We start from the raw sequence: 20,252 nt of genomic DNA, 5'->3' as shown, positions 1-20,252 counted from the left end.
CAGCGCTATCGAAACAAACTTACCTAACCTAACATTCTTTAAAATTGTATCTGGGATTCCATCCAAAAAATTATTTTTGTGAATGAAAATCGAATTGTCAAGCTTTATTTTATGCTAACATTTATCAAGACACAAAACTATTTATATTATATTATTAACTTTGCCCTGTGCTTCCCCGGGGCGTAAAAAGAATGGGGGAGTCAAATTCAAATATTTATATTCAAAATAGGATTTAAAATCACTTATTGAACCTCAAAAACTACCACCCATTCAAAAGAGACTGCCTCAGACTTGAGAAGAATGGGCGCAAGAAACTCAGCGGGCTTTTTTTTTTAATATAAAATATGGATTACAAGTCGTAAGCGGCAACTAAGGGCTTTTTAGAAGTGGGAGAGTCACGCTGCCGTCTTATGACGTCAGCACAATCGGACAAGACTCGTCCGGGTTAATTACCACACTCGCACAGAATACCAGCGTGAAGTAGCGGCCTAGTGCCGCTATGTTTCGTTTAGGTTAGAGTCGAGAACCGGAATCTATTCAGACCACCAGCGACCATGCATGCATGGTCTTCTCATCCATGGCTGAGTGTGTGTGTGATGTAACACAGACCTCCAAAAGCACATTGCACAGTTGGGTTTATTTATATTACAAAGTCGCCGGCAACGCTCCTGTGATTCCTCTGGTGTTGCAAGAGAATTTACGTACGCTCGGTTGTCCTCCTTTTCCATGAAAAAAAGATTAATACAATGCTGGTCATTCTCCTTTAGGTATGGTGCCATTCTAACTATTCATCCACGGCTGAGTGTGTGTGATGTAATTTAGACCTCCAAAAGCACATGGCACAGTTGGGTTTATTTACATTTAAAAGTCATATAAGGCGAATTTTAAATAGAAAGTAAACATGAGAGTAAAAGGAGAATTTTCAATTTAACCGGGTAATACCAGCAATACTTAAATACATATTAAAAAAATTAATTACGAAAACACTCTAGTCACTCGGCTGGTTTACGTCCTCGCCTACCGCTCGGGCTACAACCCACAGCCTATTTTATAATCAGCAATTTAGCTCACTTGTATCAAAATATACTATTAAAAAAGTATATAATTTAATATTTTAAGTAAATATTTTTATTACTTGAACCTTAACTTAAATTTAAACTGTTAATTAATTGATAATAGTTCTATTTGTACTATATTCATTGTGGATTTTTAAGAGAGCTATCATTGAATTTCTTGCTAATTCTTCTCAATATAAGAAGCTTTACTCTTTATAAGATTTTGTTAATGTAAAAATATTATTGACGACTCAAAAGTGTTCTTCTGAAACAAGAAATAAAAGTATTTGAGTTTGAATTTTACAATATCTTAATATATATAAATCTCGTGTCACAATGTTTGTCCTCAATGGAATCCTAAACTAATGAACGGATTTCAATGGGGATTACTTCATGGAGTGCAGTTTAGTCCAACTTAAGAGATAGGATAGTTTTTATTTCGATTTGGGACCCATCATTATTTTTATCATCAATATTTTTTTTGTATGGACATATTTTCTATGGGAGAATTTAGTGACGCACGGTTTGACAGTTCCGCTGTGAAACAATTTCTTTATAACAACAGGGAATATTTTTACGAAATAGTTCTTGATGTTTTGAAATATTAGTGACAATTTCCTATATATATATTCCTATAGTATTTTTTTTTATTATCTACAGAACAACGTCTGTCGGGGCAGCCATTATAATATAAATACTTAAATTTAAAAAAAATATCCTTGACACAAGACATTAAGGTATCTGTTGCAGTGCACTTTATAGTCCGGTCAATTTAGACCAAAAAATTAGAGTGAAGTTACATAAAGTCCCAACAAGCTGAAAATCAGTGAAATTGTTCAAAACATAATTATAAACAATGTTTAAAAGTTCCCCATCATTCCCGTGTATGGATTTTTTTTATTCAAGGTCAAAGGTAAAAATAATGAGTTTTTCGCGATTTTCAGCAAAACAGTAAGTTTTATCATAAAAGTACCTTGACAAAAATGGTAGATAATAAAATTATCTATAAAAAATGTATTAATACTTTTTTTCTTACGAGCCACCGTTTCTGAGATATAACGATTCAAAAAGTTATAAAAACGCGCTAAGTACACTACCTCATAGCTGGCGTGGAAACGTGTGCATATTATGACGATAACAACTTTTATAACTTTTTGAATCGTTATATCTCAGAAACGGTGGCTCGTAAGAAAAAAAGTATCAACACATTTTTTATAGATAATTTTATGATCTACAATTTTTGTCCTAGGTACTTTTATGATAAAACTTACCGTTTTGCTGAAAATCGCAAAAAACTAATTTTTTTACCTTTGACCTTGAATAAAAAAAATTCCACACACGGGAATGATGGGGAACTTTAAAATATTGTTTATAATTATGTTTTGAACAATTTCACTGATTTTCAGCTTGTTGGGACTTTATGTAACTTCGAATGTCTAAATTGACCGGGCTATTTATTATAATAGAATATTTATTATACGTAATATTATGTAGGTGGTAACTAGTAAGGTTAGTAAATCAAATAGTTCACGCAACCCATTTTCAATTATTGTATAGTTCAATATCTTTAGACGAATAAGTATTTCAATGTATATATGGGCGCGAATCGCCACCTACCGTCAATTGTTTGCAACTATTGATATTTATGTTTTAGTTTATCGTTAAAATGAATATATTATTATAGATATATCTGAAATATTTAAGATTTAAATACAAATACCTATTTGTAAACAAAGTGTTATTTATTAAGGTCTAACTAATTTAATAGACACTGTTTTGACTGTTTGTATTATTTGAAGATGTTTGATGTTTCATTTATTGTTAAAATACTTAATTGAATGTGAAAATGTTCAAATTAATTTGTATTAGAATTAATATCGTTATTCTGTATCAAACTTTATTATTTTATGCATTAAGTCTTTCTTAATTGTATTTCGAAACTTGCTTGCAGCGCCATCTTCTTAATTCGTAATGTTTGTTCAAATTAAATGAACAAACTATTATATAAATCATTTGAAGTTATATAAATTCACTAATACATTTATTGAGCTGTATTTAGGAATTATTTTACAATATCTAAATGTATTTGTGTTTTAAAAGAAGTTGTATCTACTCTGTTTCATCTATTGTACGGAAGCTATAAATGCGGTTGTTTTATGTAAAGACGGTTCATATCTATACTAGCAGTTGTGCTTCAATATACTGAGAAATTCTTAGTGTTGTATTTCTTCATGATGGGCAATTCAAGGAAACCAATACTTATAATAATATAAAGCAATTAAAGCCAGACAAACGTGAATTGATCTAGCTATCTCAGTGAGGGTATTCACCTAAGATTAAAATATCGTCCAAGTTACAAATATAACCTAATACTAACTAAGTATTTTAGCCATATTCGCCTTAAGGATATCGTAGAATAGTTTCAGTTTAAGCATTAAAATTATTGCATTATAATTTGATTACAATTGCCTGAAAACGTTCGCTAATACCGAAGATACTAAAATTAGCTCAAGTTGTGGCAATGCAACATCGAACACAAAATGATGATTATAATCGTTTCACGTTTGGTTGTCAGCGAGCGTCGCGTCGATCGGTCGATGTCTACTTCTGTGCGACGTTGCCAACTGTACTCTAACATGGCGGACTGCGCTTGTTTCCGTGTGAAACCAACTAAATGCGATGTCTATGTGTGAAGCGAGTTCCACGACTGCGCCTGTGCGAGTGTAGTAGTATTATTATTATTACACATATAGGTAGGTAGATAGCTGATGTATTGCGGCGAAGCGCGGCTAGCCTCGGAACGACACGAAGCAAGCCGAATAGTAGGATGCAGAGGGGGCGCGCGGGGGGAGGGGAGAGGGGAGATACACCGCACCGGCTCGATGACGTCAGACTACTTTCTGAATACAATCTATACATACTAGAAGCCTGGTGGCGTTATTTTCATTCTGTATGTGTTTATTTATAGTGTATTATATAGTAGTATTAACATTTTTATATATAGCGGTTTCATTAATAATTATAAAATTATTTCTATTTGAATCGTATACATTTTTCTCGAGGTTGAGATTCATGGTGATTTTTTATTTGTTTATATTATTTAACATTTACAGAAATAATCTTAAGCTAACACCATAAACTCATAATACTGTTTAAAATAGTTTTTCTGCAGGATCAAGTCTCTGTTAGTACGTTGTTTAAAGGAAGATTGATATTATTAGGAGTGTGATCAAGTACCTAGTAGTTTATATGACTGTACATTATGAAACGAGCCGAAGACGAGAGACAACTGGAGTCGGCCCCAACTATCATATCGTTCGATATCTCATACTGCAACGTGCGACATTAATTGTCAAATTTGTTCGCAAATTGATATTTCATTTCGAACTAAACGTCATCTCCACCGATATTAGAATAGAAGTCAAATCTTATTTTTAAGAGATGTTCGAAATTTTAATGTGGGTAATTTTTTATGGTGGGTGTAATGTGTGGTTCTTGAACGATCATGGAGAGTTTATGATATATGAGTTTATTAAAATATTAATAGTATTAATAACTGACATAGGTAGATACCGAGGGACAAGGTTGCTTTAAATTAGTTCTTTTCATAGCATTATGTCCAATGGTATATTGTTTTGGGGCAGTCCAGTGGATATCAACACCCTCTTTTGTGCTGCAGAAGAGGGCTAACCTTAGATCCAAAAGAATCATTACGAGAAAAATAAAAGTAGCATCTCAAATCTCAATATATTGTTGATAGTGGTTTGTGTGTACATAAGCACATAAGCGAGTTTAAAAGAAACTGTGATAATCACAACTTTAAGTCGAGTTAGTAAGTCTTTTGTGGAGCGATGTATATATTTATATTATGCCTTTACAACATGATCCCAAAAAATGTACATAACAATAATTGTGTTACAAAATTCGAAACAATTGTTAAAAAACATATAAATGACGGATTCGGATTGGCACAACAGCCCTCAGGCTATTAAATAATGAATTTAAGTGTACGATATCATCATGTAACGATATTTTTATGAAAAAAAAATGGAAGCCCGCTGAGTTTCTTCTCAGGTCTGGGGCATACTTTATCGAATGGGTGGTATTTTGACGTTCAATAAGTGATTTAAATCCTATTAAAAAAATATATATAGTTTAAAACAAATTTTTATGGCAATAGTAATAAACTTATTTTAAGGCAGTATTAATAATGTTTTTTTAGTATTAAATTTTCTTTTACAACCAGTAAGTCTGGTAGGATGTCATCAGGCAATCTGTTTGGTAAATAGGGTAGGATTTTTTCTGCAAGAATACAGCGCTATATTTATGAATTCTAAGTAACTACTACGAACATATCAACGGACATCGACCGAGTATCGTGATTATGCATAATTGGAGATGGGTTATGTTCTTAATTGCCATGATTATTAATGGCTAATAAATATTTATGTTTAAGCTTACTGGCAGTACTATACGTATTTGTAATAATCTACAAGTCAGTAGAAATATTAAAAATTGTACTGGAGTGTGTTAAGTACTATCTATAATAACTAATGTTTAAAAGCAAGTCGATAGGTATCAAACGTATAATCGACTCTGCAAAATTTAGACGACGATTTATCGTATTTTTTTTTACACAAACCTAGTCAGGTATCGATATGCGTGGTTTGGCCAACACGCATGGACTGATTCTGATCATTCCGATATACTATTTACAGGAAATGCAAGCTTAAAAACGTTTGCAGTGCTCAGAGTTTCACTGGCACATGAAAGGGACCCTATTCCGCAAGATCTTGTTTCATTTCAAAAAGATACTTAATTCTTTAGTAAGCTAAGTTAAGTTAATCTATACCATTAAGATAATGAAACAGAAACTTTCGCTGTTAGTACTTAAACGCTCGAAACTTTATAAGGAGACAAATATAATAAACAGGACCAAGACTGGGTTCTAATCGATGACATATTTATATACAGAACATGCCTTAAACCAATGCTTTTTACTCAATTCTCAAAAACATCACTGTATTGAAAATATTAATTGTATGTCGAGGAATAGGAAGCTCAAGGCGATAATATTTCGATCGTACAAAATAATATACTCATTAGTCAGCGGAGCACGACTACGAGCTAAGGTTCAACATAAACTTTTTAAAACGAACAAACCAGTTTCCATCGAGTCGTAGTTTCGTACCGAGACGTATCGAATCAAACACCAGCCGCGCGACGTTGCCGCTCTAGGCACGAGCGATCGCGCCTCTCTGCGCCGTGCTGGTCGCTGCCTTTTGTACGATATTATTTATACAATCTACATTTACCATATTTACTGGGGGCGAACGAAGTAACTTACGAACCTGCGAGTTACGATCCCTATTATTAATAAATTATAAAGCGAATGGAGTCGAAATTGTTTGTTATAATGTGATCTATTAACTTCGTAACAAATTCGACGTTACAAATTTAGTAAACCTATATACCTAGGTACCTTAATAATATGATTCAAAAATAAAACAAATAAGTATCAAATCTACTAGTTAAGGTATTTGGAGATGATTATTAAATCAAATCATATTAATTTTAGCTGCAGATGCAGCATTTCGCATAAAATCTAATACCAATTCGTTTTTTCATATTCGATAAAATTCAAAGTTCACGCTCTATAAATACGAAAATTTCTCTCAATGACGCCAAAACAACTGAATGGAGACAGGATACGGTCGAAATCGCGGATCACGGCTGATATATTTATCAAGAAAAACACTGGTTGTAAAAATAGAGACATACGTAATGTTGAAAATCTGATATTCTATACATTATAAAAAAAATATAATAAGGTAACTAGATACTGACATTATTCATTGTCAAAGAAGCAATCAACTTAGGTATGTGGGTTTTATATCATAAGTTATACATGTGTTCTTTCTTATCGGGTCTTATTGTATAAGAAAGAAATAAGTAAATACTGTTAATATAAGTGGATTGCCCAGTTGGTACATACAGCTGCTCAGTGCTCTCGAGTTAATTCTGCTCTGTGATTGTGAGTAAAACTAAACGTCTTAAAACCGGACAAATACGAGTCGGTTAGTCCACATTACGTTCCTGCCTATACTTATGAAAAGGGAAAAGATTTATCATGAATCGAAAACTATACGTATAATAAAAATAATTTAAAATCAAACAGGCTAGTGCCAATGAAGCCCTTTCATACGAGGACACGGTTAACTCAATTCAAAAGGGGATTGATCAAACATGGTTTCGTCTTATATCAGATATTTCATAATAAACGAAGCCATAATTTCACCGTACAAAAATGTTGTAATGAAAAAAGTAGTAGGTACATGATTTTGTTATTTCCTCTAAATTGAAATAAAATATTATTACAGTTTTAATAACAATAAGAGGGGCATTTAAAAATATTGTTTACAAATATAATAATAAATATACAATCAAAAATCTTTGGCGAAAAATGAGATTATTCAATTCGAATTTTGAGAAAAAATAATCATCCTAAAAGCCAGCTTAACATCACATTGAGAAATTTTGCAAGTGCACTGCATTTTATTATACTGAACACCAGTGGCGGTACCAACATACAAGCCGAAAAGTTTCGCTCAGCCAATTTGTGGAATCAATTACCTGCTGTTTTCCCGAACCGATACGACTTAGGGCCTTTCAAGAAATGAACATAAAAGCCGGCAACGCATCTCATGACAGCTCTTGTTGCGAATATCCAAGTGCGGTTGCATCACAACTACTCTTCCCTTGAGCCTCCTGCCCGTTTGCCCCATGTACGAAAGTACCACAATCAATGAGCTTCTTAATGATGAGGGTAAACTATACTATTTACTACATAGACTGATCATTACTGCCACGAATTAAGGAGTTAATTTAAATGAAGGTTTAAATGTTATCTCTATATCTGTTAATGTTAAAAGTTACTACGTAAGTACTTCAATGTTTAGGCCGGAATCTAAATGCTACAAAAAAACTTTAATATTTTTGAAACCTCAAAACCTAGCGTTATTGGTCTATTTGAGCCTTGGCCCATAGCACTCACAAGTATCTGAAATGTTGTTTTTTTATATTAATATTATATAAATATTTCTAAATATCCGAATATTTGCCAGTTACACATTTCCTTTTAAATATATTCGTTATAAGTGGAAGTTAATGATCGTAATGTAATCAAAGTCAAATAAACTTTATTCAATTAAGATTAAACTAAGCGCTTTTGAAACGTCACTATATAAAATTATCTTTTAAATCACTGAATCTATCATATGTTCGGAAAATGCAGGGCTCGTGTGAAGAACATATAAGAAACTCAACGGCCACTCTACAATCAAATAGAGTATTTTACAATGGCTGTAATAATATACACAACAAATTAGTGTGTAAGGTGCTGCATCCTATAATACAATCATGTTGAAATAATTTATTTAATTCTTCAAAACAACAAAACATCAAAACAAATCTCAACCAGCAATAGCTAACAATCTCAACCAGCAATAGCTAACAATCTCAACCAGTAATAGCTAATAACAAAACTATATTGTGACATTCGACATTATTTAAAAACCATATTGATATATGATATAATATAATAATGATATAATATTGACACACTTTTACACAAATTATCTTGCCCCAAACTAGGCATAGCCTGTACTATGGTTGCAAGACAACGATATATTTAATACAATATACTTACTTAAACATAGATAAATACATATAAACATCTATGACTCGGAAACAAACATCCATATTCATCATATAAATGAATGCACCTACCGGGATTCGAACCCGGGACCTCTAGCTTAGTAGTCAAGATCACTAACCATTCGGCTATATGATTAAAGATCTCGACACAAACGGTGATATTCGCCAAGTTCTTCGCTTCTTTTAGTGTTACGTGCCACAAAAAGGAAAATACTGAACCCTTATAAGATAACTTTGTTGTCCGTCCGTACGGAGTCGAGTTGAAGTTAACGATATAGTCAAGCATACAGTCTCTTGAGGATGTGGAAAAATCAAACTTATAAGTTGTTCAAAAATGATACGACCGTGTATACCGCAAAAAACGTTTATTTCAACACTATCAAGGTTATCAAAATTTATAGAGTATTTCTTATTTGCCTAGAACTATGAAATAACCGTATTTTTCTATTAGTATAGGAAAAAACGGAAAACTTTACATTTGTAATTAAAGAAGATTGACCACCGAAGTACACATATTGTACCATGATGTGCCTTTCATGAAACTTACCTACATAATTAGTAGAATATAATATAAACAATACGTCTTCAAAATAATTAAATCTGCAGTTCGCCGTATTTCCGAAAAACAGGTTAAAAATGTTCGCGAGTTATAGTTATGGTCTTATGTATTTATGACAAAATTTAAAAATTATTACACAAATTACATTTGAAAACAATATTTATGAATGATACCAGACTCGAACTCGGGTACTCTCGCGTTCCGTGCGAGCGCTCTTTCCACTGAACCATCCGTTCGAGTGACGTATCGTTGATAAATCTTGTATGTCTTCTTCAACTCTCAGGCTGTGGCTTCATTCAGAACGCGAGAGGTCGCGGGTTCAAGTCCCGCATAGTTCATAAATTTTGTTTTAAAATTTAATTTGTGCAATTAATCCCAGAAATGCGGGTTATCACTTTAAAAAAAATAACAAATTGGTTTAATTTAAAAATATTCTCGAATTATTAATACCATCAAATATTTTATCGGGTTTTTATCAGAGAATAATCTGAATATTACATGTTTATTACTTCCTAGAAAAATAGAATTCCTACGACTGAACTGAATGGCAAAATACACTCTTAAAAACCTAGGTGTGAAAAAGAGACTGAATAGGTGAGGACCATGAAAATGTTTTGAAACAATTTAGTGTCCATTAGTGTCCTGTCAAATTGGTCCGCGTTTTAATTTTAGTGTTTTTATCATTATTGTTCTGTTTTAAGACGCGAACTGACTAGGATTGTAAACGCTACAACCAACCCTACAATATTTGTGTTGGTCATGTGGCTAAGCTAAGCAAATGTGCATTTATTTTACTGGTTTATTCAAAATTTACATAATAAATTGAAAAATTATTCGGTTTAAGTTTTAGAAAAGTACTAATTCTATTCAATTCTTTAAAAAAAGAATATTGTTATCGCTTAAAATTCGGAGATTTTTGACTCCAAAGTTTATTTTTGGATATTTCTAATTATATATAAATATTCCATTCGGTTAAAAATTATCATTAAATCCTTCTTTGTACCCTGTATTTTTTGCGTCGGAATATTTTCATTGCGTTATGTTGTAATCGAGTCCCTAAGAAACCAATTTTTGTTGATATTGAGATATGACCGCGCCTTAACGGATATTTATTAAAAAATATCATTGTGTCGTGTTTTATATTAGATTGTGTTTTAACATATAGCAAGAATCCAACTCAAGAAACATTTCACAGGTATATACTGATCCTTCAATACTACTTTCGTGGTGTTTATTTTCGTAGAATATATTATGCACTAAAATACGAAATATTACACTTTATATATATTTTTATTTGATTTTATTTATTTAATAGGTACACACCGCAGAATTACAACAAATACATAATAAACAAAAAAAAACTATCAGATAAATTCAAGATAGGCTGCAACTCCACGAGGTGTGTACTCAGCATGTTTAGCATAAATTAATAACTATGAAAATACAACAGTAATAGCGATTTTAAAACTAGCTTTAGGTAATGTAGTATTATAAAAGAAAAAGACAGAGAAAATATATATTTGGACAAATAGAAGTGAATAATTAAGATTTTTTTTACAAATTAAAATTAAAAATTAAGGACTTTATATAAATTAGATTTCCATTTACAAACAGATAGATATACGCAGTAAACACTCTATTTTCTTAAGATTATAATCATTCAAGAAAATGTGTGTTAGTGTATTGCATAAATCGTTTAATTATTAATGTGACAATTATGGAAAATAACGCGCATGTTTTTATTTTGCACACGCAGAATTATGATTTTAGTGATAAAATGTATTTATGTTCAAATTTAATAATAAACTTTATTTATTCTTAATTAAGAACATTTATTTATTCCAAAAACGTAAATTAATTTTTCTTTTGTTTCAAAAAAAAGTATTACCCGGTTAAATTGAAAATGCTGTTTACTCTCATATGATTTGCAGTTAAGTACCTACTAACTTAACATCTTACGTCGAAATTGTAGTGCCGCTCGGAATTTTTGAGTTTTTCAATAATCCTGAGCGGCACTGTAGTGTAATGGGCAGTGCGTATCAATTACCATGACCTGAACGTCCTGCTCGTCTCATCCCTTATTATAAGGCTCAACTTACGAGCAGGTGTGTTGAAAAAACTATTATATTTGGGAAGCAGACGTTATTTAATTCGCATTGCCACATTATGTCCGAATTTATAACAAGATTCAACTTGACCACCTATACATCAAAAGCATTTCCAGAATAAACCACAGGGGTACGTATAAGCGTTTGTTTTAACCTTATTGGAGTAAGTTTGTGTTACGTCCGTTCCCAATATACTATCTACAGATATAGATAAATTACTACCTTCTACTGTCAGTAATTAGCTGTCAATAATCTGAAGCTGTCCCAATATACCTGATAAGTCATTCTTATCGCCTCATATTGGGACGCGTGAATTGCAATTTCCATACAAACTTCTATCGCTGGTAAGCTATACGTCGTCGAAAAGTCAACGATAGTTACCATTTTTATCTCAAGTTAAGAGAATATTGGGTTGGGGATATTTAAAGGTAGCCATGTCGTATCGTCCCGGAAACAACGCACAAGGAAGCTCATGTAACTGTAATGCTTCTTGGATCTCTCTGGTGAACCACGCGACCAGCGCGGTCGGACTGATTAACAATCTGATAATAATCGTAACCTGAATTATACTATCGTCATTGAATGTACATGACAATACATGTCTTTGCGATTAAATAACATTGCACACATACATCATCTACTATAATCAAATACCTATAAAATTCTCATGTCGCGGTGTTTGTAGTTAAACTCCTTCGAAGCTTGACCGATTCTCATGAAATTTTGAGTGCATATTGGGTAGGTCTGAGAATCGGACAACATCTATTTTTCATCCCCCTAAATGTTAAGGGTGGTCCACGCTAAATTTTTCAGTCAGCATTAAAAAATACAAACAACTTCAAATTTTCACCTATCTACGATCAACAGTTACTTTTGTATCGCGATTTTAATTGAAGGAGCTGTCTGTTATATTTGTTAAATAATTGTGTTTTTTGTGTACCAATTGTACGTTAAGCTTCAATTGAGATGGCTCAATATAATAGATAGGTTTATGCTGCATGTTCGTCGGTAGGACGTGGGTTCTGGCCTTTATAAACGCGCTGCGAATGAATTTATCGTCAAAAATATGATTTTTAAAATATTTTGTATGCTGTCCGTAGAAAACATGTTGTAAAACACATAAATTACTACCCGGGGCGAATAAGGAACAAAAAGTGGGGCGAAACAAGAATAAAATAATAAATTATTCATTTTTATTATTTTCGGGACGAAACAGGAATAAAATCTGGGGGGCGAGATAAGAATATTTTGTGGGGCGAAACTTTGCGGGACAAAACAGGAACAAATCGTACATTTGTATGAACGATAAACGATCCACCCTGGTCAACGAGAGCTAGTCCAAGGTTCATATTTTAGAAGTGTCCTACGTTATCCACGATCAAGTTTATTGTTTCTTTTATCTAGTGATGCATTCAGAGTTCATTGCCAGTGGGAGGCTCCTTTGCACAGGATGCCGGCTAGTTTATGGGTACCACAACGGTGCCTATTTCTACCGTGAAGCAGTAGTGTGTAAACATTACTGTGTTTCAGTAAGAAAGGCACCGTAGCTAGTGAAATTACTGGGCAAATTATACTTATGTCTCAAGGTGACGAGCGCAATTGTAGTGCCGCGTAATTTTTGTGTTTTTCAAGAATACGCAAAGCGTATCAATTTCCATCAGCTGAACGTCCTGCTCGTCTCGTCCTTTACTTTCATAAAAAAAAAGAGTTAAGGACTTAACTGCCCTCAGCTCACGTAGACGAAGATGTGGGCATAAGTTAAAATAATATTGCCATAAGCAATAAGTATATTTATTTAACTATTTGAATTGCATAAGTTCCACCTTCACGCACAAGTTCACGACAATCAATTCAGAAACCGTTGCTCAAAAATCAATTACGAATAACGCCATCGTGTTTTATCAAATTAGTTAATATTATAATAACCGTCAACATATTGCGATATATAAATATAAATGCAAAATAACTTTGTTTAATTCATAAATTATCGTGCATAAAAACCAGTTTTCGCTTAATTTGGCCGTTAAGACGATAATCGCAAAGGAGGCGATTCCAATATGCAAATATTGTTAGAAATATAATATAGCACAATAATTAGTGACTAAATTAGGAACCAATTAGGTAAGAAATCCATTAGGGAATGTTATATCGCTAAATATTAGCTAATCATGTCAATGCTATGAATTTTCAAATTAAGAATTTAAATAACACTTAATAATTGCAAGAAAAATTATTTAGGTATAAGATTTTGTAGTAGAAGAAAAATGTTATCTACCGGCAGTAGACACTACCTAGGACCTACGAAAGTATACGTGTTGCATAATATGCATTGCGTACCTACGCCGTGAATACGAGTCTGGGCAATGGGCAAGTTCTTATGCCACGATTTTAAATTATAGCATTCTAATCTGCACATAATAATAATTATCATAATATTAGTCTTCCATATGATAAAGGTAAATAAAGCCCTCTTAATTTGAGTAATTCATGGCAAGGTAGAGCACACGAAACAGTATCTTCGTACTACCATGGCACATGATTAGTAAATATCATATAGCTCAAAATAAACAATGGCACATACCGTTTAAAATGTTCTCTTATTTTATCCTCGCGTACGTTATCGGGTAAATTTCCAACCCACAGGTGCCGAGTCTCTCTAACCATCTTGCTTCGAACTCCACATTAGGAATCATTTACCCGTTCGCGTCACTACGTGGCAAAAATCAATTTTGCACAACTTGGTGCTCTGCACATTTTGATTAAATCACTGATTAATACACTAAACACATCATAACGCTGACACAAGTAGCACTTTTCACAAATCCGCACTATCTTTCACTTCACGACATTCAAAATTTCCAGGACGCATACACTTCACTGTAAACACATAACGTAATACACACGAGCGTACACTACGCAGCTCTCGAATTGACAGTGAGGCCAGCCTCGACGCGAGTTTACCGATAAGCTCCGCCTTCTGACCGCTGCCGCGCAAAGTGGTATGGGGTGTTCAGCACTCGACTAGAAAATATTATTCCATTACTCGTACTTCGTCACATTTTTTTTTATTTAAAATGGCTTATAACTAAATATTAAGACGAAGTAATTCTTCCATTTAATTGTAATTCCATTTAATGTTTGATAGAATTGTTTGTAAGAAAATATTTTAAACGTTAATATACGCAAATTAAACATATTCAATTTTAAAATATAATGTTTTCCAAAATTTCTGTTTTCGTATCGAGTAAAGTATTTACATTTTCCATTTGCCATACAAGATAACAAATTTTTAACAATAATATTATGTGCCGCTACTTAGTGTCCGCTGGCCAGCTTCCCTATGTTATATCCCTCTTTGTCGTTTGTCTATAGCTCCGTCTCTTTCTTGCTTACGGTAAACAGTGCCAGTGTTGCAGTACCGCGGAAATTTGCCATTATTCAGGTAAATTTCTCAAAACATCCTCAATTGAAATTTTAAACTATAAAATTATCAAAGTCAGTTATATTATTTATTATTTCAGAGTGATGCATGTAAGCTGTAAGATACCTAGTTTAATAATTTTATTGTTTTCTTTCTTTAGTATAGTATCTTTGTAACGCTTTAATATAACTTTTTGAATCGTTATATCTCAGAAACGGTGGCACGTAAGAAAAAAAGAATTGATACATATTTTATAGATAATTTTATGATCTACAATTTTTGCCTGAAGTACTTTTATGATAAAACTTACCGTTTTGCTGAAAATCGCGAAACACTCATTTTTTTGACCTTTGACCTTAAATATTTTCTATTCCATTCACGGGAATGATGGGGAACTTTTAAACATTGTTTATAATTATGTTTTGAACAATTTCACTGATTTTCAGCTTGTTGGGACTTTATGTAACTTCACTCTCATTTTTCACCGGACTATACGTAGTCAATGATATTATTGTATTCTTTTAAATATCATTAGACGTAGTACGTAACAAGTAGTACATATGCACAAGATTTTTTTTAAACTGAAGTTTTATCATTTTAATTACAATCTAGCTTTAGGCTAACAAGCAATTTATTTTTAACTTAATTTACTAAATACATAATTTACTAAGTAACATGCATCATTGTTATCTACTGCAAGTTTTTTATTAATTAATTCTTTTTTATTAGTCGTTGCCGAACCTTTATTCTTCCTGTGTACCTCTCATCCATATTGTTATAAAATGTAGTTAAGATGAGATAAGAAATTTAGTAATGAAGAGTAACTTCTATGAAGTAGCCAATTTAGCTTGCAATTAAATAAAAAAAAACTACTTTTATAAAAACCGACTTCAAAAACTGAAAAGTACCTATAAAATAGCTAAAAATTTTAATTAAATACACCTCTTATGCAATCCTTTCCTTTAATATCAATAAAATACTATTATTTTGTATGTGTTACCTATTGATAGGTTTTAAGTCGCTGCCAAGCCCTAAATAAAATGAAACTTAATATTTTAAACAGCTTACTTACTATAATTATTAAGGCCGCGCGTGTCTGTCCGCTTGGGTTGTTTTGGTCTAGAATAAGATATTTTATTAATATTAAAGGCAAAGGATTGCATAAGAGGTGTATTAAATAAAATTTTTAGTTATTTTATGATTTTCAGTTTTGAAGTCGGTTTATTAAATTTATAAAACTGTATACAAAAAACAATGATCAATCAATCATAAAAATGTTAATAAATGAAAACTACGGGGCCAAACTACCTATATAAAAATTTTATATGGCCAAATAATATCTCTTCTGCATCGAACTAAAGAAGTTTTACGTAAATCGGATCATAAAACCCAGCGTAATCGTTGTACATACATAAAAAACCGATCGAATTTCGAACCTCCTCCTTTTTGAAGTCGGTTAAAAACGCAAAGGACATATGGTTAGAAAACACTGAATAGGAAGCGTACTGTACGATCAGATATACGAAAGAGAAGCCAGACAAGAGTACCAAGAATGAGAGAGATTTATATAATTGTTTGAAGGTCCGTAATTTTCACCATTGGAATACAGCAGTCGTGATGTTAAGTACGCATTTAATCTAATGTATTTTAACGTATTTAAGGTAATGGTAATATCGTGGTTAGGCGTTTAGTTATACCTACCTAATAACAATGCACAAATAATCAATTTTATGCCTAAAACCTATGAGAAAATAAGTTAACATAATTTTGCCTTATTCAAATTATGATAATTTACTTACTTGATTACGTTGCAATGCCTTATTAAGTACCTATATTTTTTTATTAATATACTTAGTCGGGCCATAAATACTATTACAATTAAAAATAAACAAAATATTACATTTGAATTTGGAATCTGCTAATTTTATATGATTGTTCATTGAGTTTTCTCATTTTGCCGCCAATACATTGTACGATAGAGTTGGGTGTTAACGACAACCGAATCGCTGTGATTGCATTACACAAAGTAGGTAGGTACTTATAGAGCTTGTTAATATTAAAGGTATAAGATTTGCATGAGAGGTTTATTAAATTAAATCTTTATTGAGTTATTTTATACTTTTCAGTTTTTTTAACCGTGGTTTTTTATTTTTTACTTTTTAGTGTCATTAATTATGTAAACTATATGATTTCGTTGCTTTTATTGTCATACATTAATTTTTTTTTAAGTAGCTATGGATAGGCTTAAGAAAAGTTACGCGTGCCTTAAACAATATTTCACGATCGTGTGAGACACTGAAATATCGTGAAGAACGTTTGTTAGCTAATGAATGGCAGGTAGCCTAAGACCGGGTTAATAATAATAATATCAAATCAATCTTAATGTAAACTCCAAAAATCAGTACACAAACTTGGTATAATAACATCATCCACGCAAACAAAAATTCATAAAATGAAAACAACTGGGCCAAACTATGTCAAATTTTTATGGGACCAAAATGACAAACGTTCCGCATCAAACTAAAGAATAATCACGAAAATTGGATTATAGATCTCAGCGTAATCAGTGTACGTACATAAAAAAACCAATCGAATTGAGAACCTCCTCCATTTCGAAGTCGCATAAAAAACTTCATAACGAAACGTAGTTTTAAAAACCGCTATTCCATAGCGAGAACGCAGACCGACACACCTCTAACCATAAAATATATGTAGCGTTAGTCCAGTCTATACTCATATATTGTATACCTATCTGGGGAGGCGCAGCAAAATCCAAATTTTTAGAACTTGAAAGGGCGCAACGTGCTTTAATTAAAATTATGTATTTTAAAAAACGGCGTCATCCCACGCATAGCATCTATTCTGACAGTAACTTATTAACAGTTAGAAAGTTGTATATAGTACATACGGTACTAAAAATACATAAAACTATTCCTTATAATAGTACATTACTAAATAAGAGAATTAAACACACTGTTGCTCATGTACCTCACACCAAAACATCGTTTGCAAGTATACAGTATGAAAAACGTGCGGCCTTACATATTGTATAACAAAATAAATAAACTAAACAATATATATGAAAAATCATACTATCAATGCAAGAAAATAATAATTGAGTGGATAAGGTCATTTAATTATGAAGACACAGAAAACCTACTTATAGTTACGTACTAAATCTTTAAGTTTTCTTTCAAAGTAACACACACACACACACTCACCAATACATACAATCACATACATACATACACACACCCACACACACACAGCACATTAAGTTTAGATTACAAATAAATAAATTTTTAGTATATTATTGTTAGTAGATTTTTTCCCTTAGTTAATTAATTATGTATATGTTAAGGTCAACTTATCTATTATTACACCTCATTATTATGTTTTTGCTATGGAAGAGCGGGGCCTCCTACTACAGGCAACTCTTTGCTTAAAAGGAAACCCCAACACTGATTGTATTTAAAAAAAAAAAAAATTGTATGTATGACATTTGACAATGAAATAGATTGTGGCTTAATAATCGACAGAGAAATTGAATACCTATAAGTATAAATATCAATTTTAATTGATATATTTCTTTACTTTGGTACTGTTATTATTAACACTGCATCCAACGTCTATATATATAACCTTATACCTTTTATTAATATCTAACAATTGCAAAGCAATCAAGTGTTTTATATATAGTGCAACATTTGCAATATAGTGTTTGAGAGCTGTTCGTGCTATATATCAGCTTGGTTATAGACAGACTCTCAAAGAAAAATTTAAAGAAATAAATATTATGACTGTACATTGTCAGTACATTTATGAAAATTTAATATACGTTCACAAAAATCGTCACCTTTTTGCGCTTTATAGTGATTTTCATTATTATAACACTAGAAACAAGGGATTGCTTGTAACTAATTCTAGTAGGCTTCATAAGATACATAATAGCTTTAAGGGTAAATGTATACACTTCTATATTAAAGTCCCAGCCACTGTTCAGGCATTATCTATAAATAAATTTAAATGTTTTATAAAAAAATGGCTCTGTCGTAAATCCTATTACTCATCTGCTGAATATCTAAATGATCGGACAGCCTGTGACTAGATTATGATTTCTTTATAGCGATAGAAATGACTGTACAATATTGTATATTTTTATTGAAAAGAGCGCATAAAAAGAATGCTGGGAGAGTTTCTCGCGCCGCTTCTTCTGTCTCAGAGCACCATTTGTTTCCGAAGCGGTAGTAGTATGAAGTAGTTATTAGAAATGACATCAAAAAGAATTCTAAATCAATTTTGAGAAAATAAATGGCTAACGTGCAATAGTATGAAAACATGCCCAATCATAATAAAATAAAAATGTAGTCACAGTATCCTGTTACTTACAACCTTTGTGGTGACAACAACAATCGCTTCGTAATTATTAATATTGGCAGCACTGACTCGAAACATTCGAATATGTTGTAAATCGTAATATTGTTGCTTGTATTGTAAAATATCGTTGAGATACTTATTTTATATGTAAAAGAGTAGCAATAAATTAATAGTTTTATAGATAAAAACCACATATTTAAAATGAAAAAAAATTTCGTAGTTTTTTTGAGATTGCTTAAATCTATCGGACCGAATCGAATCTGAGTTTGGTCTAGCCCTTTCGAATGCCGCCAACCGCGCTGAAATCGGTCGAGCCGTTCAAAAGTTATACGAGGCTTGCATACATCCATACACACACACACACACATACAGACGTCCGGACACCATCGCGGGAACAGTCAGGGAAGCTAGGACCTTAAAAGTCGAGATCTGATGAAAACTCGATTTCCAAAAAATTGGGTTAAAACCAACAACTTCCCGAGTTTTTTGAAAATTTTCGTTTTTCTTAGCGGGAAGTTAAAAAGATAATAATATTATGTAGACAAATGTATAGTTTCTATAAGTGACGTTTAAGTAGATAATATACTTAAACGTCACTACTATATTAATAGTACTGTGTGATGACTGTAATATTATGCAGTAAATACCTAGATATATTTTTAAACTTAAATAAGTAATGACGAAAAAATCAACATTCGGCTCACAAAGCGCTCCTTGTTCAGTCAAAACTCGTTTGGAGTTGACCGGAAAATTGTATAAGTAGGTAGCTAACTAGCTGTACCCGTTTGTAAACTTTTAAGAACCGGTTATTACGTAATACTCATGACACATCACTAAGCTAAAGATGGGTATTTTAATACACCTACTGATCGCATAAATATGTCTTGTGCACATGGGTCCCTTCATACACGAGACTTATTCCTTAAAAATTTCGGGAACTTATCTTTAACTTGGGTTATGGGTTAGTTCCTTGGTTCTTGAGTGCGGGTGTACTCAAAAAGGATGGAGACGCTCGT

At 32.3% G+C, this 20,252-nt stretch overlaps 2 protein-coding genes across 2 annotated transcripts in view; one reads left to right on the top strand and one right to left on the bottom strand.

Moving 5' to 3' along the window:
• LOC126977352 (protein split ends-like) overlaps positions 1-14,362 on the bottom strand; it is a 100,373-nt gene extending 86,011 nt beyond the window's left edge. Inside the window, exon 1 of the mRNA XM_050826117.1 lies at positions 14,020-14,362. Within this exon, the coding sequence (XP_050682074.1) occupies positions 14,020-14,102 (83 nt within the window). The 5' untranslated portion in view covers positions 14,103-14,362. The remainder of the gene's footprint in view (positions 1-14,019) is intronic.
• The window catches only part of LOC126977458 (protein smoothened), a 599,797-nt gene that overhangs the window by 475,273 nt on the left and 104,272 nt on the right, over positions 1-20,252 (top strand). The window lies entirely within an intron of this gene.

This window comes from Leptidea sinapis, chromosome 45, assembly GCF_905404315.1.
Source record: "Leptidea sinapis chromosome 45, ilLepSina1.1, whole genome shotgun sequence".
NCBI lineage: Eukaryota > Metazoa > Arthropoda > Insecta > Lepidoptera > Pieridae > Leptidea > Leptidea sinapis.
The sequence above is the reverse complement of the archived record's forward strand: the minus strand, read 5'-3'. Positions and strand labels throughout refer to the sequence as shown.